The sequence below is a fragment of the Galeopterus variegatus genome, unplaced genomic scaffold (assembly GCF_000696425.1).
Source record: "Galeopterus variegatus unplaced genomic scaffold, G_variegatus-3.0.2 Scaffold1554, whole genome shotgun sequence".
NCBI classification, from domain to species: Eukaryota; Metazoa; Chordata; class Mammalia; order Dermoptera; family Cynocephalidae; genus Galeopterus; species Galeopterus variegatus.
Window position 1 is genome coordinate 70146 of NW_007727665.1, and position 18275 is coordinate 88420.

The 18275-nt window shown below is 41.8% G+C and overlaps 1 protein-coding gene across 1 annotated transcript in view; it reads right to left on the reverse strand.

Annotated features, from left to right (window-relative positions):
* Positions 1–366: 366 nt before the first annotated feature.
* Positions 367–18275, reverse strand: part of LOC103594424 (alpha-1,3-mannosyl-glycoprotein 4-beta-N-acetylglucosaminyltransferase-like protein) — a 29173-nt gene continuing 11264 nt past the window's right edge. The window contains exons 2-5 of the mRNA XM_008577640.1: positions 5442–5571; positions 3632–3788; positions 2224–2811; positions 367–917 (exon numbers count right to left, since the gene is read on the reverse strand). Coding sequence (XP_008575862.1) covers positions 367–917; positions 2224–2811; positions 3632–3788; positions 5442–5571 — 1426 coding nt within the window. The remainder of the gene's footprint in view (positions 918–2223; positions 2812–3631; positions 3789–5441; positions 5572–18275) is intronic.

The window sequence follows — 18275 nt, forward strand, 5'->3', positions numbered from 1 at the left end:
GATTGCATTGGATTTGTACATATTTCTTACATATACATGATTGTATACAAAGAAAATCCAAAAGAATCTACAAACTATCATTTTGTATAGTAAGCATTTGTTGTTGCTATTACCCTCTTATTAACACCAACTATGTTTTATTCATTTTAGAATCTGTCCTACCTTGAATAGGGCCCAACAAAAAGAACTCACAAAAAATGCCTCGGAATAAATATGTGAAGGAATAAATTAATGTATGCCCTCAATTTTTAACCTAGAAATGCTANTCAGAACTAGAAGCCCTTGATTAATTTCTTGATTTATTTCTTGCCAACCATGTAGATTCCATTCCCAAACCTGATCCTTCCAGAATCCCTGTTGTGCTCTTTACCTCTCCTCTTCTGCAGGATCAGTCCACACTCTGATCTGCCTGATCAGGAGCCAAGACTCTTGGGAAGCTAATACCAGCAGTCGTATACAGCTCAACTCCTCCACAGAATGTTCTTCGTAAAATACTCTCTGGTCCAAATTTCCTCGCACCAGCGGCCCTAGCAGGGTATAGCGAGCACAGTCTTTGGGATCCTCCATGAGATCGTATCCCAGTTCCACCTGGCCCTGCTGCAGCAGGTACTTCCCATGCTCATGAGAGCCTGTCAGCACGGCTATGCGGATGACTTTCTGTGGCCTGTCCAGAACTACTGTCAAGTGGTTGCCTTTTACAGGATCCAAGGTGGAGAAACACTCCTCATTCAGTGTATAAGCGTATTGCGGAATGACACTCCACAGTGACATCATGTCAGTGAGGACACTAGCGGTGGGGTTGTCTGGTTCACTAAAGACCTTGTCCTTCTCCACAGGAAAGCATGTGTCCTCAAACTCAGAACCAGTGCCCATGTGGTAAAAGACAGAGGGACTGAAATGAATAGGAACATTTTGGGNGGAATAAATATGTGAAGGAATAAATTAATGTATGCCCTCAATTTTTAACCTAGAAATGCTAAATACAAGGGTATTTCCAAAAGTTTGTGGAAAAATATATTTGAAAGATAGTACGAAAATTTCCATGGACTTTTTGGAGTCCTCTCCTAGATGATTTCATGCTCTTAGGTAATAAATTGTTTATTGCCATAAAGAAAGTGTATCCATCAGTTTTGTAATTTTTATGCTTTTGGGGGGACATATGGAACACCGATGGAAGTTATGGATCTTTGTCCTAGAAAAATGTAGAGATGGAAATATACAAAGGTTTGCAGCTACTTCTAAGGAATTCGTAGACAGGTGAAAGCCCATGTTTGGGCCCTCAGAAGGGTCCAATGTTTGGAATTTTGGAGGACTGGACCTTACATGAAGGAGAATGCCAGTACTACCCTCATGTCATGTTTCAGGTCATTCCCAATGCTCTGTAAAGCAGTACCCGCCTCAGGGAAAGATCCTAGGATGGGAGACCTGTGAGGAGAGGAAACTGGGCAAGGGCATGGTGAATGCTTCCATCTCTCTGGCAATTGGGGGTCAGATGGATCCAGTTCTCTTTCTGCTTCTTACGAGGCTGTGTCACCTCGATTAAGTAGCCTGGAATGACTATGAGTATGATACTCCTGACCAATGTAAGACCTGTAATTTATTGTCATCTGTGTTGAGTCTGTCCCCAGACCCGATCCTTTCAGAGTCCACATTGGCCTTTTTATCCCTACTCTTTCTCAGGCTTAACCCAGATATTGATCTGTCTAATACAAACACTAGACTCTTGATAGTCTGTCACGAGCAGTCGAACACATCTCACTGCCTCCACAAAGTCTTCCTCGTAATACACCTTCTGCTGGAGTACCCCCTTTACCAGTGGTCCCAGCAGCATATAGCGGGCACAGACTTTTTTCTCCAGAAGAGGTTCATAGCCCAGTTCCACCTGTCCATGTTGCAGGCGATATATCCCCTGCTTTCCAAGGCCTGTCAGCACCTGTATCTGGGTCACACTGTGAGACTGATTCAAAACCAAAGTATATGTGCTGCCTGGAGGGGAAATGTGAGTCTGGAAGTGACTTTCATTTTGAGAATAAGCATGTTCCGGGAGATGATGGCTTCTCACCATCATGTTAGTGTAGATCTCGGCAGGAGGGTTGTCAGGTTCACCAAGATTCTCTTTCCCTTCCTCTTCTTTTTCCTCGTGGTAACATTTGTCCTCAGAAGTAGAGTAATTGTTCCAAGAGTGAAAGAGATTGGGAGCAAGGCTAACTGGAACTGTTTGGCCCAAGAGTAAACCAAAATTTGATAGAAGCAAGTCAGTAGGAGTGTCCTTGTGGAAGAGGAGCAAGAAAGAGGCGAGGCGGGAGAGGTCGCTCGTGTGGAAAACCTTCCCAGAGAACCTCAGGCTGGAGAACTCCAGCATCGCCCACGGCAGTTCCTTCCAGGCTGATAATGCCGAATAGATGGCAGTCACGAATTTGGGGGTGCAGCGAACGTTATCTTCCATCAACAGAAAGTAATCAGAGAGTGTGCTCGCCAAGTTCATGAGCAGGGCATAAGCTGCTTTCTGCCTGGAATAAAGCCCTTCGCAGGGTGAGGCGTGACTCACGTTCTTCAGATCTCCCGGGAGGGGAGAGCCACTGAGGAGACCCAGGGCCACGAGCAGGTTCCCAGCCTCAATTTGTGGTGCGAAGAGGCCCGAAATATTGGCAACCGTCTGGCCGAGCCACTTAGGGTCAGGATCTGCCAGGTGGAGCAGCACCACGATGTACTGCAGCTCAGGCTCCGAGGAAGCTTGGAACAGGGAGCGCAGGGTGTCCAAGAGGTAGCTCCCATGAGGACGCCACACTGAGATCCCCACCGTCAGCAGCTCTGGGGGAGACAGGGGGACCTTTAGCACTTGAGGATGGTGAAGAGGTCCTAGGACTCTCCTCCTAGGTCTTCCCCTTCATGCCAAGACCTGTGACAATCTCACAGTTCTTTTCCCTGGGAGAGTATGGTCCAGATGAGAGGTTAATATCTGACCAAGAGCTGTGAAGGGGTCTCATTTGTTATCTGACACTGAACGGCTGCAGGGGAAGTGTAATGAGGGACAAGGCTCTCTCTGATGGGGACGGCCACCATGTACCACAGGCAGATTTGCTGGCTTGGCAAATTATCATAGCCTGGCCTTGACCTTCAGAGTTATTATCTCAGCTACCGTGGATCAACTGGACCTGGATCAGAGGATCTCAGAGACCTACGTAAACCCAAGTTCTGGCGGTCTAGTGCACTGTGCTGTGTAAACCCAAGGCCACTCAAGTGTCTGGCGGTCTAGGGCACTGGGTCACAAAGTCCACGCTGCCCTCTTTTCCCTCTACCGACTGTTTTTTCCCATGGCTCCCCCAGCTCCTCTCCCATCTTGTCTTCCTCTCCCTGGGGAACCTGCCATGAATGAGCTTCACTATGGAATGGCTCTTTCACAGGGCCACTGTGGCCTTCTCATCCTCTTGGTCACTGAAGGAGCTGGCAGCTGGGAGGAAAATGCACTCAGGATTCCCACTGCACCAAACTCCATCACGTGCCCTCGCTCAGAGCACCGTCCTTTCCTCACCAGATGCCAGCCAGTTCCCCTTTTACCCACCTGCCTTTGTCTTATTGAAATACCTTGCCCAGCCTTCTCCCAGTGTCACCCTCCCTCCCACATACTCACTCTTTTTCTGGGGAGGGGCTCCAGCCAGGAATTTGTAGTTGGTGTGCTGGAGTAAAGGGGAGTTTTTCTGCATCTCCTTGAAGGTTTCCACATGGTTCTTGCTTTCAGAGCTGATTTGTTCAACAGCGATCTGCCAAGCTATGTCCTCCTTTTCCTTCTGAGGATAAGATACGTATTAGCCCTGAGGTTCATCCCCAGATCTTCTGTAGATAATTGAGGGGCAGATCCCCCTTTTAGGACAGGCTGGGCCAGCCACAGGATCCAGTCACCAGAGACGCCTAGTGTCAGGGCTCAGTTAATGGCTCTCTGCACCTAGTCATGAGAACACACAGGGCTTTCTAGCAAGAGGTCATGTTTCCTGAGTCTGGGCAGTGGGGCTCCCCAGGGTTGTGTGGACTGTCTGGAGGAAGGCCCCAGGCTTATGCAGGGTAAGAATTTTCCTGCCCCTCCCCACCTCACACCCCACATCCAATTTCTCGTACCATTATCAGGCTGGCAAACATCATTTAACATGGCTTAGGACTGTGCTACATCCTGATGGAGATGCTGAAGACCAATGCCTGGCTTTAGGAACTCACACTCACTATCTCAATTCTAAAGTCCTTTCTTTTGCTCGAATCTGACCACACACACACAGTTCTAATCCCCTTCTCCACACCCACCCTATCCTTTGCTGCAGCTGGTCCGAGGTGTTTTAGAAACAATATGGATTCCAACAGCTCAGCGTGACCTGTGTGTATTTGGTCTTCTCACTCGCAGATGTTGTACACGTTGGGACGTAACGTCAAATCCCCCAAGTGAGAAATGGGAAGGCATCTCCCGTGGCAGGCCTGGTGAGGAAGGTGACTAGCACCCAGGGCTCCTCAGGGCCTGCTGGTCCTTCCGGTCAGCACAGTCTGCANTTACCCACCTGCCTTTGTCTTATTGAAATACCTTGCCCAGCCTTCTCCCAGTGTCACCCTCTCTCCCACATACTCACTCTTTTCCTGGGGAGGGGCTCCAGCCAGGAATTTGTAGTTGGCGTGCTGGAGTAAAGGGGAGTTTTTCTGCATCTCCTTGAAGGTTTCCACATGGTTCTTCCTTTCAGAGCTGATTTGTTCCCGATTTATCAGCCAAACTATGTTCTCCTTTTCTTTCTGAGGATAATATACGTATCAGCCCTGAGGTTCATCCCCAGATCTGCTGGAGACAATTGAGGAGCAGATCCCTCTTTTAGGACAGGCTGGGCCAGCCCCAGAGGCCAGTCACCAGGGAGGCCGAACTTCAGGGCTCAGTTAACCAGTCTTCCCATATGTTATGAGAACACACAGGGCTTTCAAGCAGAGGCCGTGGGTTCCAAATGTGGGCAGCGGGGCTCCCCAGGTTTGTGTGGAATGTCTGCAGGAAGGTCTTAGGCTTATGCAGGGTTAGAATTTGCCTGCCTCCCCACATGACCCACATCCAATTTTTCCTCCCATTATCACGACGGCAAACTAGGATTGTGATAGGTCCTGATAGGAATGCTGAAGACCAGTGCCTCTCCTACCCTGAGGCCTGCTGGTCCTGCCGGTCAGCACCATCCTCTAGAGGTAGTTGTGCATTGCCCTCTCCACACTTAAAATGTCTTCTCTTCTTTCCTGCACCTATTCAAAATCTTACCCATATTTATAGGCTGGTTTGAAATCTGTCTTTTCTCTGACACTCTCCTAATTCTTCAAGTGCTCTTTTCTTAGAACTTCTATGATGAGACTAGCATGATTCACATAATTTGGAAAATTTCCCTCTCACTGAAGGCTTGGCAAATGGTCCAGCCTCCATTTGTGGTACTCACCAACAATGTACTGTACTCAACATGCTCTTCTTTATTCTCTGGGAGGAAGAAGCCCAGGACAACTAAGGACACAGCAACTATGACGTATCTGCATCGGCAACAGTGCATGGTGCTGGGCCGAGGAGCAGCTCTGCAAGGAAATGTGAGCAGGTTGTGGTCCTGAGTGCTGCTGCTCAGAGAGCATAGGGGTGTCTTCTACTTCCCTGGAAGCTGGCCATTTCCTTTCCCCCATTCTTTCTCCTGGACACCACTGTCTAATTATTTTCGTAAGATTTTCCTCTCAGATCAACCCCCCCCCCCCGACTTGTCACCATCTAAGGAAGGACAAAGGCCCATCAGTTTGATCCTGTTCAGCCTCTACATTCTTCTCCTGCTGCCTTGGTGCCCAGGTGAAATTGGAAGAGCTTCTTCCTTCATTTATTCACTCTTGGTTTAAAGATCCAACCAGAGGGGATATGTTGGCAAGAAGAGGAAATCAAGGGTTAGGTGTTAATTATATTCTTTTCCAAACTTCAAACTCAAGCCAAAGTCTCCCCTTGGGTTTTATTGGTCAATAACGTGGGTCATGTCTATTAGCCCCGTACTTACTTTTATGTCTGATCCTTTCCAGGATTCTGTTAGGTAGATATATGAGGTTTTGAATCAAGTCAGAGGGACCAAGGGAAACTCTCGTTGGTATATTTCCCTCATTCCTGGACTGGTAAGGATAAAAGCCTGAAGGTGACCAGAAATGTCTAATCATGTGCAAGACTTCACCATGTTTGGAATGCTGTATCCATGGAAGTGTTTTTGTCTAACAGAAAATTGGCTTGAGGGTTTATCAGAGAGTAGGGATTTCTTTGAAATCAAGATGAAAAAACTTCAGTGTTGTAGGATGAGGTCCCAGAGTGACTCCTCTGAGGTCACTGAAATGAGTCACCCAGCGCAGGAGACCTCACCTGACAACCATTGTTTACCCTGAATAGGGGGCCACGCAGCAGTCTAGCCTCACATCAAGCCCCTGCTTCTGGGTGAGGTGGGGAGATAGTTTCAAAACCAGCTGTCCAGTCTCCCGTCTCAAACCCAGAAATCTGGAAATTAACCGTCATTTAAAATCAAACCAGTGAAGGTGAATTTTGAGTAATCCCTTCCCTCCTGGAAGACCTGTGGACCAGCCATGGCCACTGTCATTCCACACATTGCTCCCCAGGCTGCTGTCACATTGTGCTGCCTGGTGGGTCACTCAGTCATGACAAAGTGGTCCTCAAGTTGCCCGTTTTCTCTTGGGCCCAGAACTGCCCAGTGGGCATCCGAAGTTTTTTTTTTTTCTTTTTGTCTGTTCTTTTTCATTACTGAGAATGTGTGTTGTTCCAGTTCTTCNAATTCTAAAGTCCTTTCTTTTGCTCGAATCTGACCACACACACACAGTTCTAATCCCCTTCTCCACACCCACCCTATCCTTTGCTGCAGCTGGTCCGAGGTGTTTTAGAAACAATATGGATTCCAACAGCTCAGCATGACCTGTGTGTATTTGGTCTTCTCACTCGCAGATGTTGTACACGTTGGGAAGTAACTTCAAATCCCCCATGTGAGAAATGGGAAGACATCTCCCATGGCAGGCCTGGTGAGGAAGGTGACTAGCACCCAGGGCTCCTCAGGGCCTGCTGGTCCTTCCGGTCAGCACAGTCTGCAGGGGCAGCTGTGCCCCTTCCCCACACTTACAATGCCCTCTCTTCTTCCCTGCCCCTATTCACATCCTATCCATATTTCAAGGGCCGGTGGGAAGTGGCTGCGTTAAATTAAAAAATTTAGAAAGTAATTGTGAATCAGCCTGGCAGGTGCTGGTTTTGAATGCTTCTTTCAACAATGTGGAAGACCTTGTGGAGTTGCTGAAGGAGAGCTGCAGGAAGCGAGGGCATCCCAGTCGCTCCTGTTCCATACTTCTCTGCCTGGTGGGCCTCTTAGTTACCACATATTGGGCATCAAATCTCCCATTCTCCCCGAGGTCTAATGCCACTCTGTTTTCCCCTGGAAATTTTCCCTTTCTTCATCTGTCCCTTTCTAGTGTCATCGTTGACCGTTATAATAAGTTACTCTTTTTTTTTCCTTCTTGACTGGGTGATTTACAGAAAGTAAATTGCCTTTTCTTAAGAGAAATGAATAAATTATGTCACTTCCTTTTGTATTCATTTAAAAACCTTTCCCTAAGTCTTCACTTCTCTTTTCTGAGAACATTTGCAGTGATTCTAGTGTGTTCCACGTAGACAAGACCTGAACATGCACTTTTATTTATTTATTTTCCTACATAATAATTGAAAATTGGCTCCACTATAAGATTCTGGTACTCACCAAAAGAAGTTTATATTCATCATTGTGGACATTCTCATGAAGGAAGATGCTCAAGAGGGCTAAGGACATAATTGCTGTGATATATTTCCAAAGGCACTGATGCATGATGCCAGGGTTGAATGTAGTTCTGCAGAGAAATGCGAACAGCACATGGATCTTAAGTACCTTCTACTCAGTGAAGCGCACAGATGCCATTTTCATGTCCTTTTCCCTCCCATTTCTACTTCCAAGTATCGCTGCCTTATTCTTTCCTGAGCTTCCCCCACCCCATACTGACACTCCTCACCCAATCTTCTCGCCATCTAAAAATGAAGAAAGCCAACAAGTTTGATTCTATTCAGTCTCTACATTCTGTGCCTTCTGCATGGGTTTCCAGAGATGTGTTGTCATTTTCTAGCTGTTTATGACAGGATAGGGACTAAAGCTGCCTTTATTCATCCACTTAAGCCAAGGACACTTCTTAGGAAATATGAGGAAAGAAAATGAACACGTCCATGCTATAAAAGGGAAAACGCTTTTGGAACAGGGATCCAACCAGAAAGGGAGTATTGCCAAAGAAAGAAAACATACCAAGAAGGCAAAGGGCCCAGATATTATTCTGTACTCCCAAATCCTCAATCTCAAACTAAAGTTCCCTCTTGGGTTTTGCTGATTCTCCCCTGTCTCCCAACCATTATGCTGCCTGATTCCTCAAGGATCACCTCTGTGTCTCCTTCCAAGCTCATGTTTGGTTGGGTGGTAGGACCGTCGTAGGGATTTATGCCATAGAGTCGGGTAAAGACAGCAGAGTACACACTCTTCATTGCATACATTCCCACAGCACTGTTCAGGGAGAAAGGAAAATGGAAAGTAACCAGAAGTTTCTAAACATGTGAAAACCCTCACCACAGTTAAAGCAGTAAGTCCACTGAAGTCATTTCATCTGCCTGATGGCTCTTGGGTCACACACATCCACAAAGGAATTTGAAGTCTCTCAGAGAGCAGTGATTTTTCTGAAATTAAAAAAGAAAATGACCCTAGTATCTACAGGGCTGGACTCTGACCACATGGAGGAGATCGAAGCCACTGAATGGCTTCTACCGCACAGCCAAACCTGGTCATCCGTCGCAGGAGACAGCCCCTGGCAACCATTGTTCCCTCTCAATGGGGAGCAGGTAACTCACCATCCCCAGCATCACAGCAAGACCTGTTTGCAAGTGAGGGTTAGTTTTGGGTGGTGAGAAAGTGTTAAAACCAGCTTTCTAGTTGTGGCAGAGCCAGAAAGTCTCTTCAAATATTCCATTTGCTCCCCTACATTTCTTGTTCCCCTTGCAGTTAGATGAGGCCACAATACTAATGCCAGCCAATGAAAAACGAGTAGAAATGAGTTTGTGTCATTTCTGGGGTGAGACAGTGAAAAACCCGTACGAGACTCTCCGCTTTCTCTCTTCCCCCACTCTGGTGACTGAATTGCCTGTGCAGTTCCAGATGGGATAGCTACAATATGGGGGAAGATCTGTCAGCCTGGTTCCCTGAATGACTGTATAGAGCAGAGTCAATGCTTCCTCCCCAAACCTGGATGAGACATGTAATTTCAGGGAGAAATAGATTTTCATTGTCAAAAGCCACTGATTTCGGGTCCTTTGATAGTCCAGTGTAACAGCCTATCCTGACTTAACCCAGCAATTTACAATGAGTTTAGAATGCAACTCTATCACTTTGAATCCAATTGGTGGTAGGTTTTGAATGACACCTCCACTAACTTAGAAGACCCTAATGGAGAATTATAAAGAAGAGCTACAGGGGGTGATGAGCCCCCTCATTACTCCCATTCCACACCTCATTTCCAGGCTAAGATCAAGCCCTACTACTAGGTAGGTCTCATATTTACCATAAATTTATCATTAAATCTCTGATTCTTTATAGTCCCTTTGATGTTAATATTTGACCCAGGAAATTTCCCTATTCTCCATCTGTTCCTCTTCAGTTTTATCATCGACAACATCCCACTTATTCCCTGGCCTTGTAGATTTCTACTCTACGTGCATGGCCTAGTAGTCAGCAAAGACTTGAGGAAACTCCTATGGAGATTTCTGGAGCTCTTTTTTCTGCATAATTTCCTCCTTTCTGGAACTCTGTTCTGTAATGTCTGTGGTCCAGAAATTTCCTCATGACAGAAAACCAGGGCAATCGTAAGGCTTACTTCATTTCTTTCTCTTTTCTCCTGGGTAACTTGTTGTCTAATGTGTGAAAGCATTTTTTTTTTCTTATATTTTGTCCAATTTTCTAGTTGTTTATGACAGGAAGTTAATGCCAGTTCTAATTACTCCATCATGACCAGAAACAGAAATCCTAAATTCAACTGTTAAATTTGAAAAATAAAGCCTACAATTATAGACAAGCTTTACTTAGTGATAGTGTTTTTTTTTAAAAAAAGGTTCATGTATAAAACTATAGTATTATGCCAGAGGACATGGATCACCTGAGACTGGGATAAGAAGCATTCTCTTCCTCTCCCTTTCCTCCTCTTTCTTCTTCTACACCTTTTTCCTTTTCCTTGCTAAATTAAAAAAAAAAAGATTTTTTTTATCTCATCCTATTCCCCCTCTCCCAACCAAAATCATTCTTAAGCAATTTATACAGAAGTTAAAATGACAATAAAAGTTCTAGTATAAAATGCAATTATTAGTCTAAAAGCTAGTATTATTGTAACTTTGGTTTGTGACTCCAAGTTTTGTTTTCTATATGATTTCAGAGACTAATGCATTTTAAAAAACAATTACTAGTCTATGTTTTTGGACACACAATGTATAAAGATGTAATTTTTTTTTTCTTAAAAGATGACCGGTAAGGGGATCTTAACCCTTGACTTGGTGTTGTCAGCACCACGCTCACCCAGTGAGCTAACCGGCCATCCCTATGTGGGATCCGAACCCGTGGCCTTGGTGTTATCAGCACCGCACTCTCCCAAGTGAGCCACGGGCCAGCCCTAAGATGTAATTTTGTGACATCAATAACTGAGAGGGGTGGGGAAGGAGCCGAGTATTTGTATGTTATTGAAGTTAAGCTGGTACAAATTTAAATTAGAGTGTTATAACTTTAGAATGTTATATGTAACACTCATGGTAATCCCTAAGAAAATAATTATGGAATATACACAAGAGAGAAAAGAATAAAAATATTTCACTACACAAAATCAGCTAAACCCAAAGAAGACAGCAATGTGGGATGTGAAGGACAAAAAAGCTGTGAGTCATATGGAAAACAAATAGCAAAATGACAGAAGTAAGACGTATTATTGCTTTATTTATTTATTCATTATATATATATGATGAATATATATATCTTCCAAAAATATATATATTTTTAGGTGGCTGACCAATATGGGGATCTGAACCCTTGACTTTGGTGTTACCAGCACCACACTCTAACCAACCTTCTTATTGCTTTAAATGTGAGTAGATTAAATGCAACAATTAAAAGACAGAGACTAGTGGAATGGATTTTTTAAAAAGCATGATCCCACTATATGCTGTCTGTAACAGACTTGCTTTAGATCCAAAGACACAAACTGGTTGAAGGTAAAAAGATGAAAGAAAATATTCCATGAAAATAGTAACCAATAGACAGTAGGAGTGGCCATACTAATATTAGACAAAATAGACTTCAAATTGATAAAGTTTGAAAGAGACAAAGAAGAACATTATATATTAATAAAAGTTTCAATATGGCAAGAAGACATAACAATTATAAGCATTTAAGTACATAATAGCAGACCATCAAAATATATGAAGCAAAAATGTACAGAATTGAAAGGAGAAATAGGCAGTTCTACAGTCATACTTGGATACTTCAATACTCCACTCTAAAAAATGAATAAAACAACCAGACAGAAGATAACTAAGGAAATAGAGGACTTGAACAACACAATAAACCGGCTAGATATAGCAGACATATACAGAACACTACGCAACAGCGACAGAATACACGTCCTTCTCAAACACATGTGAGACATTCTCCAGGACTGACCATATGTTAAGCCCCTAATTAAGTTTCAGTAGATTTAAAAAGATGGATATCATACAAAGTATCTTCTCTGACCACAATGGGATGAAGTTAGAAATCAATACCAAAAGGAAAGCTGGAAAATTCACACATTTGTAGAAATTAAACAATACTTCTTAAGCAATGGATCAAAGTAGAACCACACTGGATATTAGAAAATACTTAGAGCTGAATGAAAAGAAAAACACAACCTACCAAAACTTACAGGATACAAGAAAGCCAATGCTGAGGGGGAAATTTGTAGCCATAAATGCTTACTTTAAAAAAGATCTCAGGGCCGGCCGGTGGCGCACTGCTACAGTGCACCGCTTGGGAGTGCGGTGGCGCTCCCACCGAGGGTTCGGATCCCACGTACAGGCCGGGTCCCGCTCACTGGCTGAGCAAGGTGCGGGTGTGACACTGAGGGTTGCGATCCCGTTGCTGGTCCCGGTCCAGTACGGGTGCAACACTGAGGGTTGCAATCTGTTGCCGGTCCCGGCCCAGTACGGGTGCGACACTGAGGGTTGCAATCCGTTGCCGGACATGAAAAAAGACAAAAAGGGAAAAAAAAAAAAAGATCTCAAATCAACAATCTAACTCTTCAACTTAAGGTACTAGAAAAAGAAGAACAAATAAAACCCAAAGCTAGCAGAAAGAGGGAAATAAAGATTAGAGCAGAGATAAACAAAATAGAGAATAGAAAAATAGAGAAAATCAACCAAACCAAAAGTACTTTCTTTGAAAAGATCAACAAAATTGATAAACCTTTAGCTATACTGACTAAGAAAAAAGAGAGAAGATTGATATTACCAAAGTCAGAAATGAAAGTGATGTCTGGCCAGTTAGCTCAGTTGGTCAGAGCATGGTGCTGATAACACCGAGATCCAGGGTTCGATCCCTGTGCCATCTAGCAACCCCGGCTGCCCCCCGCCAAAAATGAAATGAAAGTGAGACATTATTACTGATTCTACAGAAATAAGAAGGATTATAAGAGAGTAATTATAAATAATTGAATGCCAACAAATTGGATAGCCTACATTAAATAGACAAGTTTACTTTTTTTTTCTTTTCGGAGGCTGGCCGGTATGGGGGTAAATGCACAAGTTTCTAGAAACACAAAACCTACCAAGACTGAATTATGAAGAAACAGAAAATATAAATAGAGCTATTAGGGGCCAGCCCGGTGGCGCACTGGATAGTGCGCCGCTTGGGAAGCGCGGCGGCACTCCCGTCCGAGGGTTCGGATCCCACATACAGACCGGCTCCCGCTCACTGGCTGAGCGAGGCGCGGGAGCAACGCCGAGGCTTGCGATCCCGTTGCCGGTCCCCGGTCCGGTACGGGGGCAACACTGAGGGTTGCGATCCGTTGCCGGACACGGAAAAAAGACAAAAAAAAAAAAAAAATAGAGCTATTAGTAAGGAGACTGAATCAGTAATAATAATTAAAAAATCTCTTGACAAAGAAATGCCCTGGATCTGATGGCTTCACTGGTGAATTCTACCAAACATTTAAAGAAGAACTAACATCAATCCTTCTCAAACTCTTCCAAAAAGTTTGAGAGGAGGGAACACTTCCTAACTCACTCTGTGAGGCAAATATTGTCCTGACACCAAAGCCAGCAAAGACATCACAAGAAAAGAAAACTACAGACCAATATCCCTTATAAACATTGGTGCAAAAATCCTCAACAAAATACTAGAAAACAGAATTAAGCAGCATCTTAAAGATTACACACCATGACCAAGGCAGATTTACTCCTGGAATGCAAAGATTGATGGTGAAAATCAATCTATATATATACCACATTAACAGAATGAAAGGGAAAAACCACATGATTATCTCAATCTGGGCAGAAAAAGCATTGACTAAATCCAACAGTCTTTCATGACTGAAAACACTCAGTAAGCTAGAAATAGAAAGAAACTACCTCAACATAATAAAAGTCTGCATGAAAAACTTACAGTGAACATCATACTCAGTGGTGAAAGTCTGAAACCTTTTCCTCTAAAATTAAGAACAAGGAAAGGATGCCCACTTTTGACACTTCTACTCAATAGTACTGGAAGTTCTAGCCAGAGCAATTGTGCAAGAAAAAGAAAAAAAAAGTTATCCAAATTGGAACAGAAGAAGTAAAATTATCTGTTTGCATATAATATAACCTTATATGTAGAAAATCCTGAAGATTCTGTAAAAGACCCTTTCATAACTAATAAATGAATTCAGCAAATTAGCAGAATAGAAAATCAACAAACAAAAACAATCAGTTACATTTCTATATATTAACAATGAACAATCTGAAAAGGAAATTAAGAAAAAAACTCTATTTGTAATAGCATCAAAAAGAATAAAGTATATAGGAATTAACTTAACCAAGGATGTGAAAGTCTTGTATGATAAGAACTATAAAATACTGTCAAAAGAAATTAGAAAAGGCATAAATAAATGGAAAGACATTCCATGTTCACTGACTGGAAGCTTAATATCATTAAGATGTCAGTATCACCCAAAGTTATCTACAGATTCAGTGTAATCCTGAGGAAAATGCCAGAGATTATTTTTTTGGCAGAAATAAAAAAATCCTTCCTAAAATTTACATGAAATTTCAAGGGACCCTGAATAGACAAAAGGAATATTGAAAAATAAGAATAAAATTGGAGGACTCACACTTCCTGTTTTCAAAACTTACTAGAAATCTGCTGTAATCAAAGCAGTGTTGTATTGGCATAAATAAAGACATACAGACAAATGGAATAGAATAGAAAGCCCAGAAATAAACCCTCACATATATGGACAAATGATTTTCAACAAGGAAGCCAAGACCATCCAATGTGGAAAGGACAGTCTTCTCACAAATGATGCTGGGAAAACTGGATATGCACATGCAAAAGAATCAAGTTGAATCCTTACTTTATACTATATGCAAAAATTAAATCAAAATGGATTAAAGACTTAAACTTGAGAGGTAAAACTGTAAAACTCTTAGAAGAAAATTTAGGCAAAATCTTCACAATATTGAATTTGGCAGTGAGTTCTTGAATATGACACCAAATGCACTGCAACAACAACAAAAAAACACACACAAATTGGTCTTCATGAAAATTTAAAATCTTGTGCATCAAAAATCACTATCAACAGAGTAAAAGGGCAACACACAAAATGGGAGCGAATATTTGTAAATCATAAATCGAATAAGAGATTAGTATTCAGAATATATAGAAAACACCTAAAACTCAACAATAAAAAACTGAATAACCTGATTCAAAACTGGGTGAAGGCCTTCAATAGACATTTCTCCAAAGAAGGTGCAAATGACCAATACACACATGAAAAGATGCTCAACATCACTAGTCATCGGGGAGTACAAATCAAAACCACAATGAGGTTCTACCTCACACCTATTAGGATCACTATTATAAACAAACAAAAACCCCCAAAAACAAAAAAAATAAAAAATAAAAAACAGAAAATAACGAGTGTTGACAAGGATGTGCAGAAATTGAAACCCTTGTGCATTGTTGGTAGGAATGGAAAATGGTGCATCCGTTGTGGAAAACTACATAGTGGTTCCTCAAAAAATTAAAAATAGAATTGCCATATGATCCAGCAATTCCACTTCTGGGTATATACCAAAAGAATTGAAGGCAGGGACTTGAGATATTTGTGCACCCATGTTCATAGCAACATTATTCAGAACAGCTAAAAAAAGGAAGCAACCTAAATGTCCATTGACAGATGAATGGTTAAGAACAAGGTGGTATATACATAGAATGGAATATTATTCAGCAAGAAAAAGAAATGAAGTTCTGATTCACACTACAACATGGATGAAACTTGAAAATTCCCAGAGCTCTCAGATAGTTATATTAAGCTGCAAGTAGCATGTTTACAACTAGCAATGTAGCTCCATTTTTTATTTTTATTTTTTTAACTTATCATTATACAATGTAGTTGATTTTCATGGCCCTTTACCAATTCCTCCCTTTTAGCCCTTTTTCTCTCCCTTTCCCACCCTCTTCAACATCATATCTATTCTCTTATCTTAACCAGTTTAAGGAATTATTGTGATTATTGTATCTTTTTTTTTCTATTTGTTTGTTTGTTTATTTTTATTAGCTCCCACATATAAGTGAGAACATGTGATATTTCTCTTTCTGTTCTGCCTTATTTCACTTAACATAATTTTCTCTAAGTTCAACCATGTTGCTGCAAATAGTAGTATTTCATTCTTTTTAATAGCAGAGTAGTATTCCATTGTGTAGATATACCACAGTTTCCTTATCCATACATCTGATGATGGGTATTTAGGCTGGTTCCAACTCTTGGCTATTGTAAGTACAGCTGCAATAAACACGGGAGTGCAGATATCCCTCTGACATGATGATTTCCATTCCTTTGGGTATATACTCAGCAGTGGGATAGCTGGGTCATATGGTAGTTCTATCTGTAGTTGTTTGAGGAACCTCCATACCATTTTCCATAATGGCTGCACCATTTTGCAGCCCCACCAACAGTGTATGAGAGTTCCTTTTCACCACAACCTCTCCAGTATTTACTATTCTCAGTCTTTTGGATGTTAGCCATCCTAAGTGGAGTGAGATGGTATCTCAAAGTGGTCTTGATTTGCATTTGCCAGATGCTCAGTGATGTTGAGCATTTTTTCATGTGTCTGTTGGCCATTCATATATCCTCCTTTGAGAAATGCCTATTCAGCTCTTTTGACCATTTTTAAAATCAGGTTACTTGTTTTTTTGCTGTTAAGTTGTTTGAGTTCCTTGTATATTCTGGATATTAATCCTTTGTCAGATGCATAGTTTGCAAATATTTTCTCCCATTCTGTAGGTTGTCTTTTCACTCTGTTAATTGTTTCTTTTGCTGTGCACAGGCTTTTTAGTTTGATTTATTTTATTTTGGTTGCCTGTACTTTCAGGGTTGTATTCATAAAGTATGTGCCCAAACCTACTTCCTGAAGTGTTTCCCCTATGTTTTCTTTTAGGAGTTTTATAGTTTCGGGATGTATATTTTATTCTTTAATCCATTTTGAGTTGATTTTGGTATATGGTGTGAGGGGGGTTTAGTTTCATTCTTTTACATATGGATGTCCAATTTTCCCAGCACCATTTATTGAAGAGGCAGTCTCTTCCTCAGCATGTATTCTTGCTACCCTTGTCAAAGATCAGATGGCTGTAGGTACATGGGCTGATTTCTGGGTTCTCTATTCTGTTCCATTGGTCCATGTGTCTGTTTTTATGCCAGTACCATGCTGTCTTGGTTACTAGTTTAAAGTCAGGTAGTGTTATGTCTCTGGCTTTTTTTTTTTTTTTTTTTTTTGCTCTGGATTGCTTTGACTATTCGGTGTCTTTTGTTGTTCCATATGAATGTTAGGATTGATTTTTCCATTTTTGCCAAGAGTGTCATTGGTATTTTGATGGGGATTATGTTGAATCCGTAGATCACTTTGGGTAGTATGGACATTTTCACAATGTTAATGCTTCCAGTCCAAGAGTATGAGATATCTTTCCATCTTCTTGTGTCCACTTTAATTTATCTCAATAGTGATTTGTAGTTCTTGTCACAGAGATTTTTCACATCCTTGGTTAAGTTTATTCCTAAATATTTCACTTTTTTGGTGACTATTATAAATGGGCTAGCTTTCTTGATTTCTTTTTATGCTAGCTCATTATTGAAGTATAAAAATGCTACTGATCTTGCATGTTGATTTTTTTATCTGCAACTTTGCTGAAATCATTTATCAACTCTAGGAGTTTTTCTTGTAGAGTTTTTAGGCTGTTCTATATATAGGAATATGTCATCTGCAAACAGGGACGGTTTGACTTCATTTATGCCCTTTATTTCTTTCTCTTCCCTGAATACTTTGGCTAGTACTTCCAATACTATGTTGAATAGGAATGGTGAGAGTGGGCATCCTTGTCTTGTTCCTGTTCTTAAGGGAAAAACTTTCAACTTTTCCCCATACAGGATGATATTGGCAGTGGGTTTGTCATATATGGCTTTTTTTTTTTTTTTTGTCTTTTTTGTGACCGGTAAAGGGATCACAACCCTTGGTGTGGTGTCGCCCACACCGTGCTCAGCCAGTGAGCACACCAGCCATTCCTATATAGGATCCGAACCCACAGTGGGAGCATTGCTGCGCTCCCAACGCTGCACTCTACCAAGTGCGCCACTGGCTTGGCCCAGTCATATATGGCTTTAATTGTGTTGAGATACTTTCCTTCTATACCTAATTTGTTGAGAGTCTTCATCATGAAGGGATATTGAATTTTGTCAAATGCTTTTTCAGTGTCTATTGAGAAAATCACATGGTTTTTGTCTTTGATTTTGTTGATGTGGTTTATCACATTTATTGACTTGCACATGTTGAACCATCCTTGCATCCCTTAAAAATCCTATGTAGTTATAGTGTATAATTTTATGTATGTGTTGCTGTATTCTATTAGCTAATATTTTATTGAGCATTTTTGCAT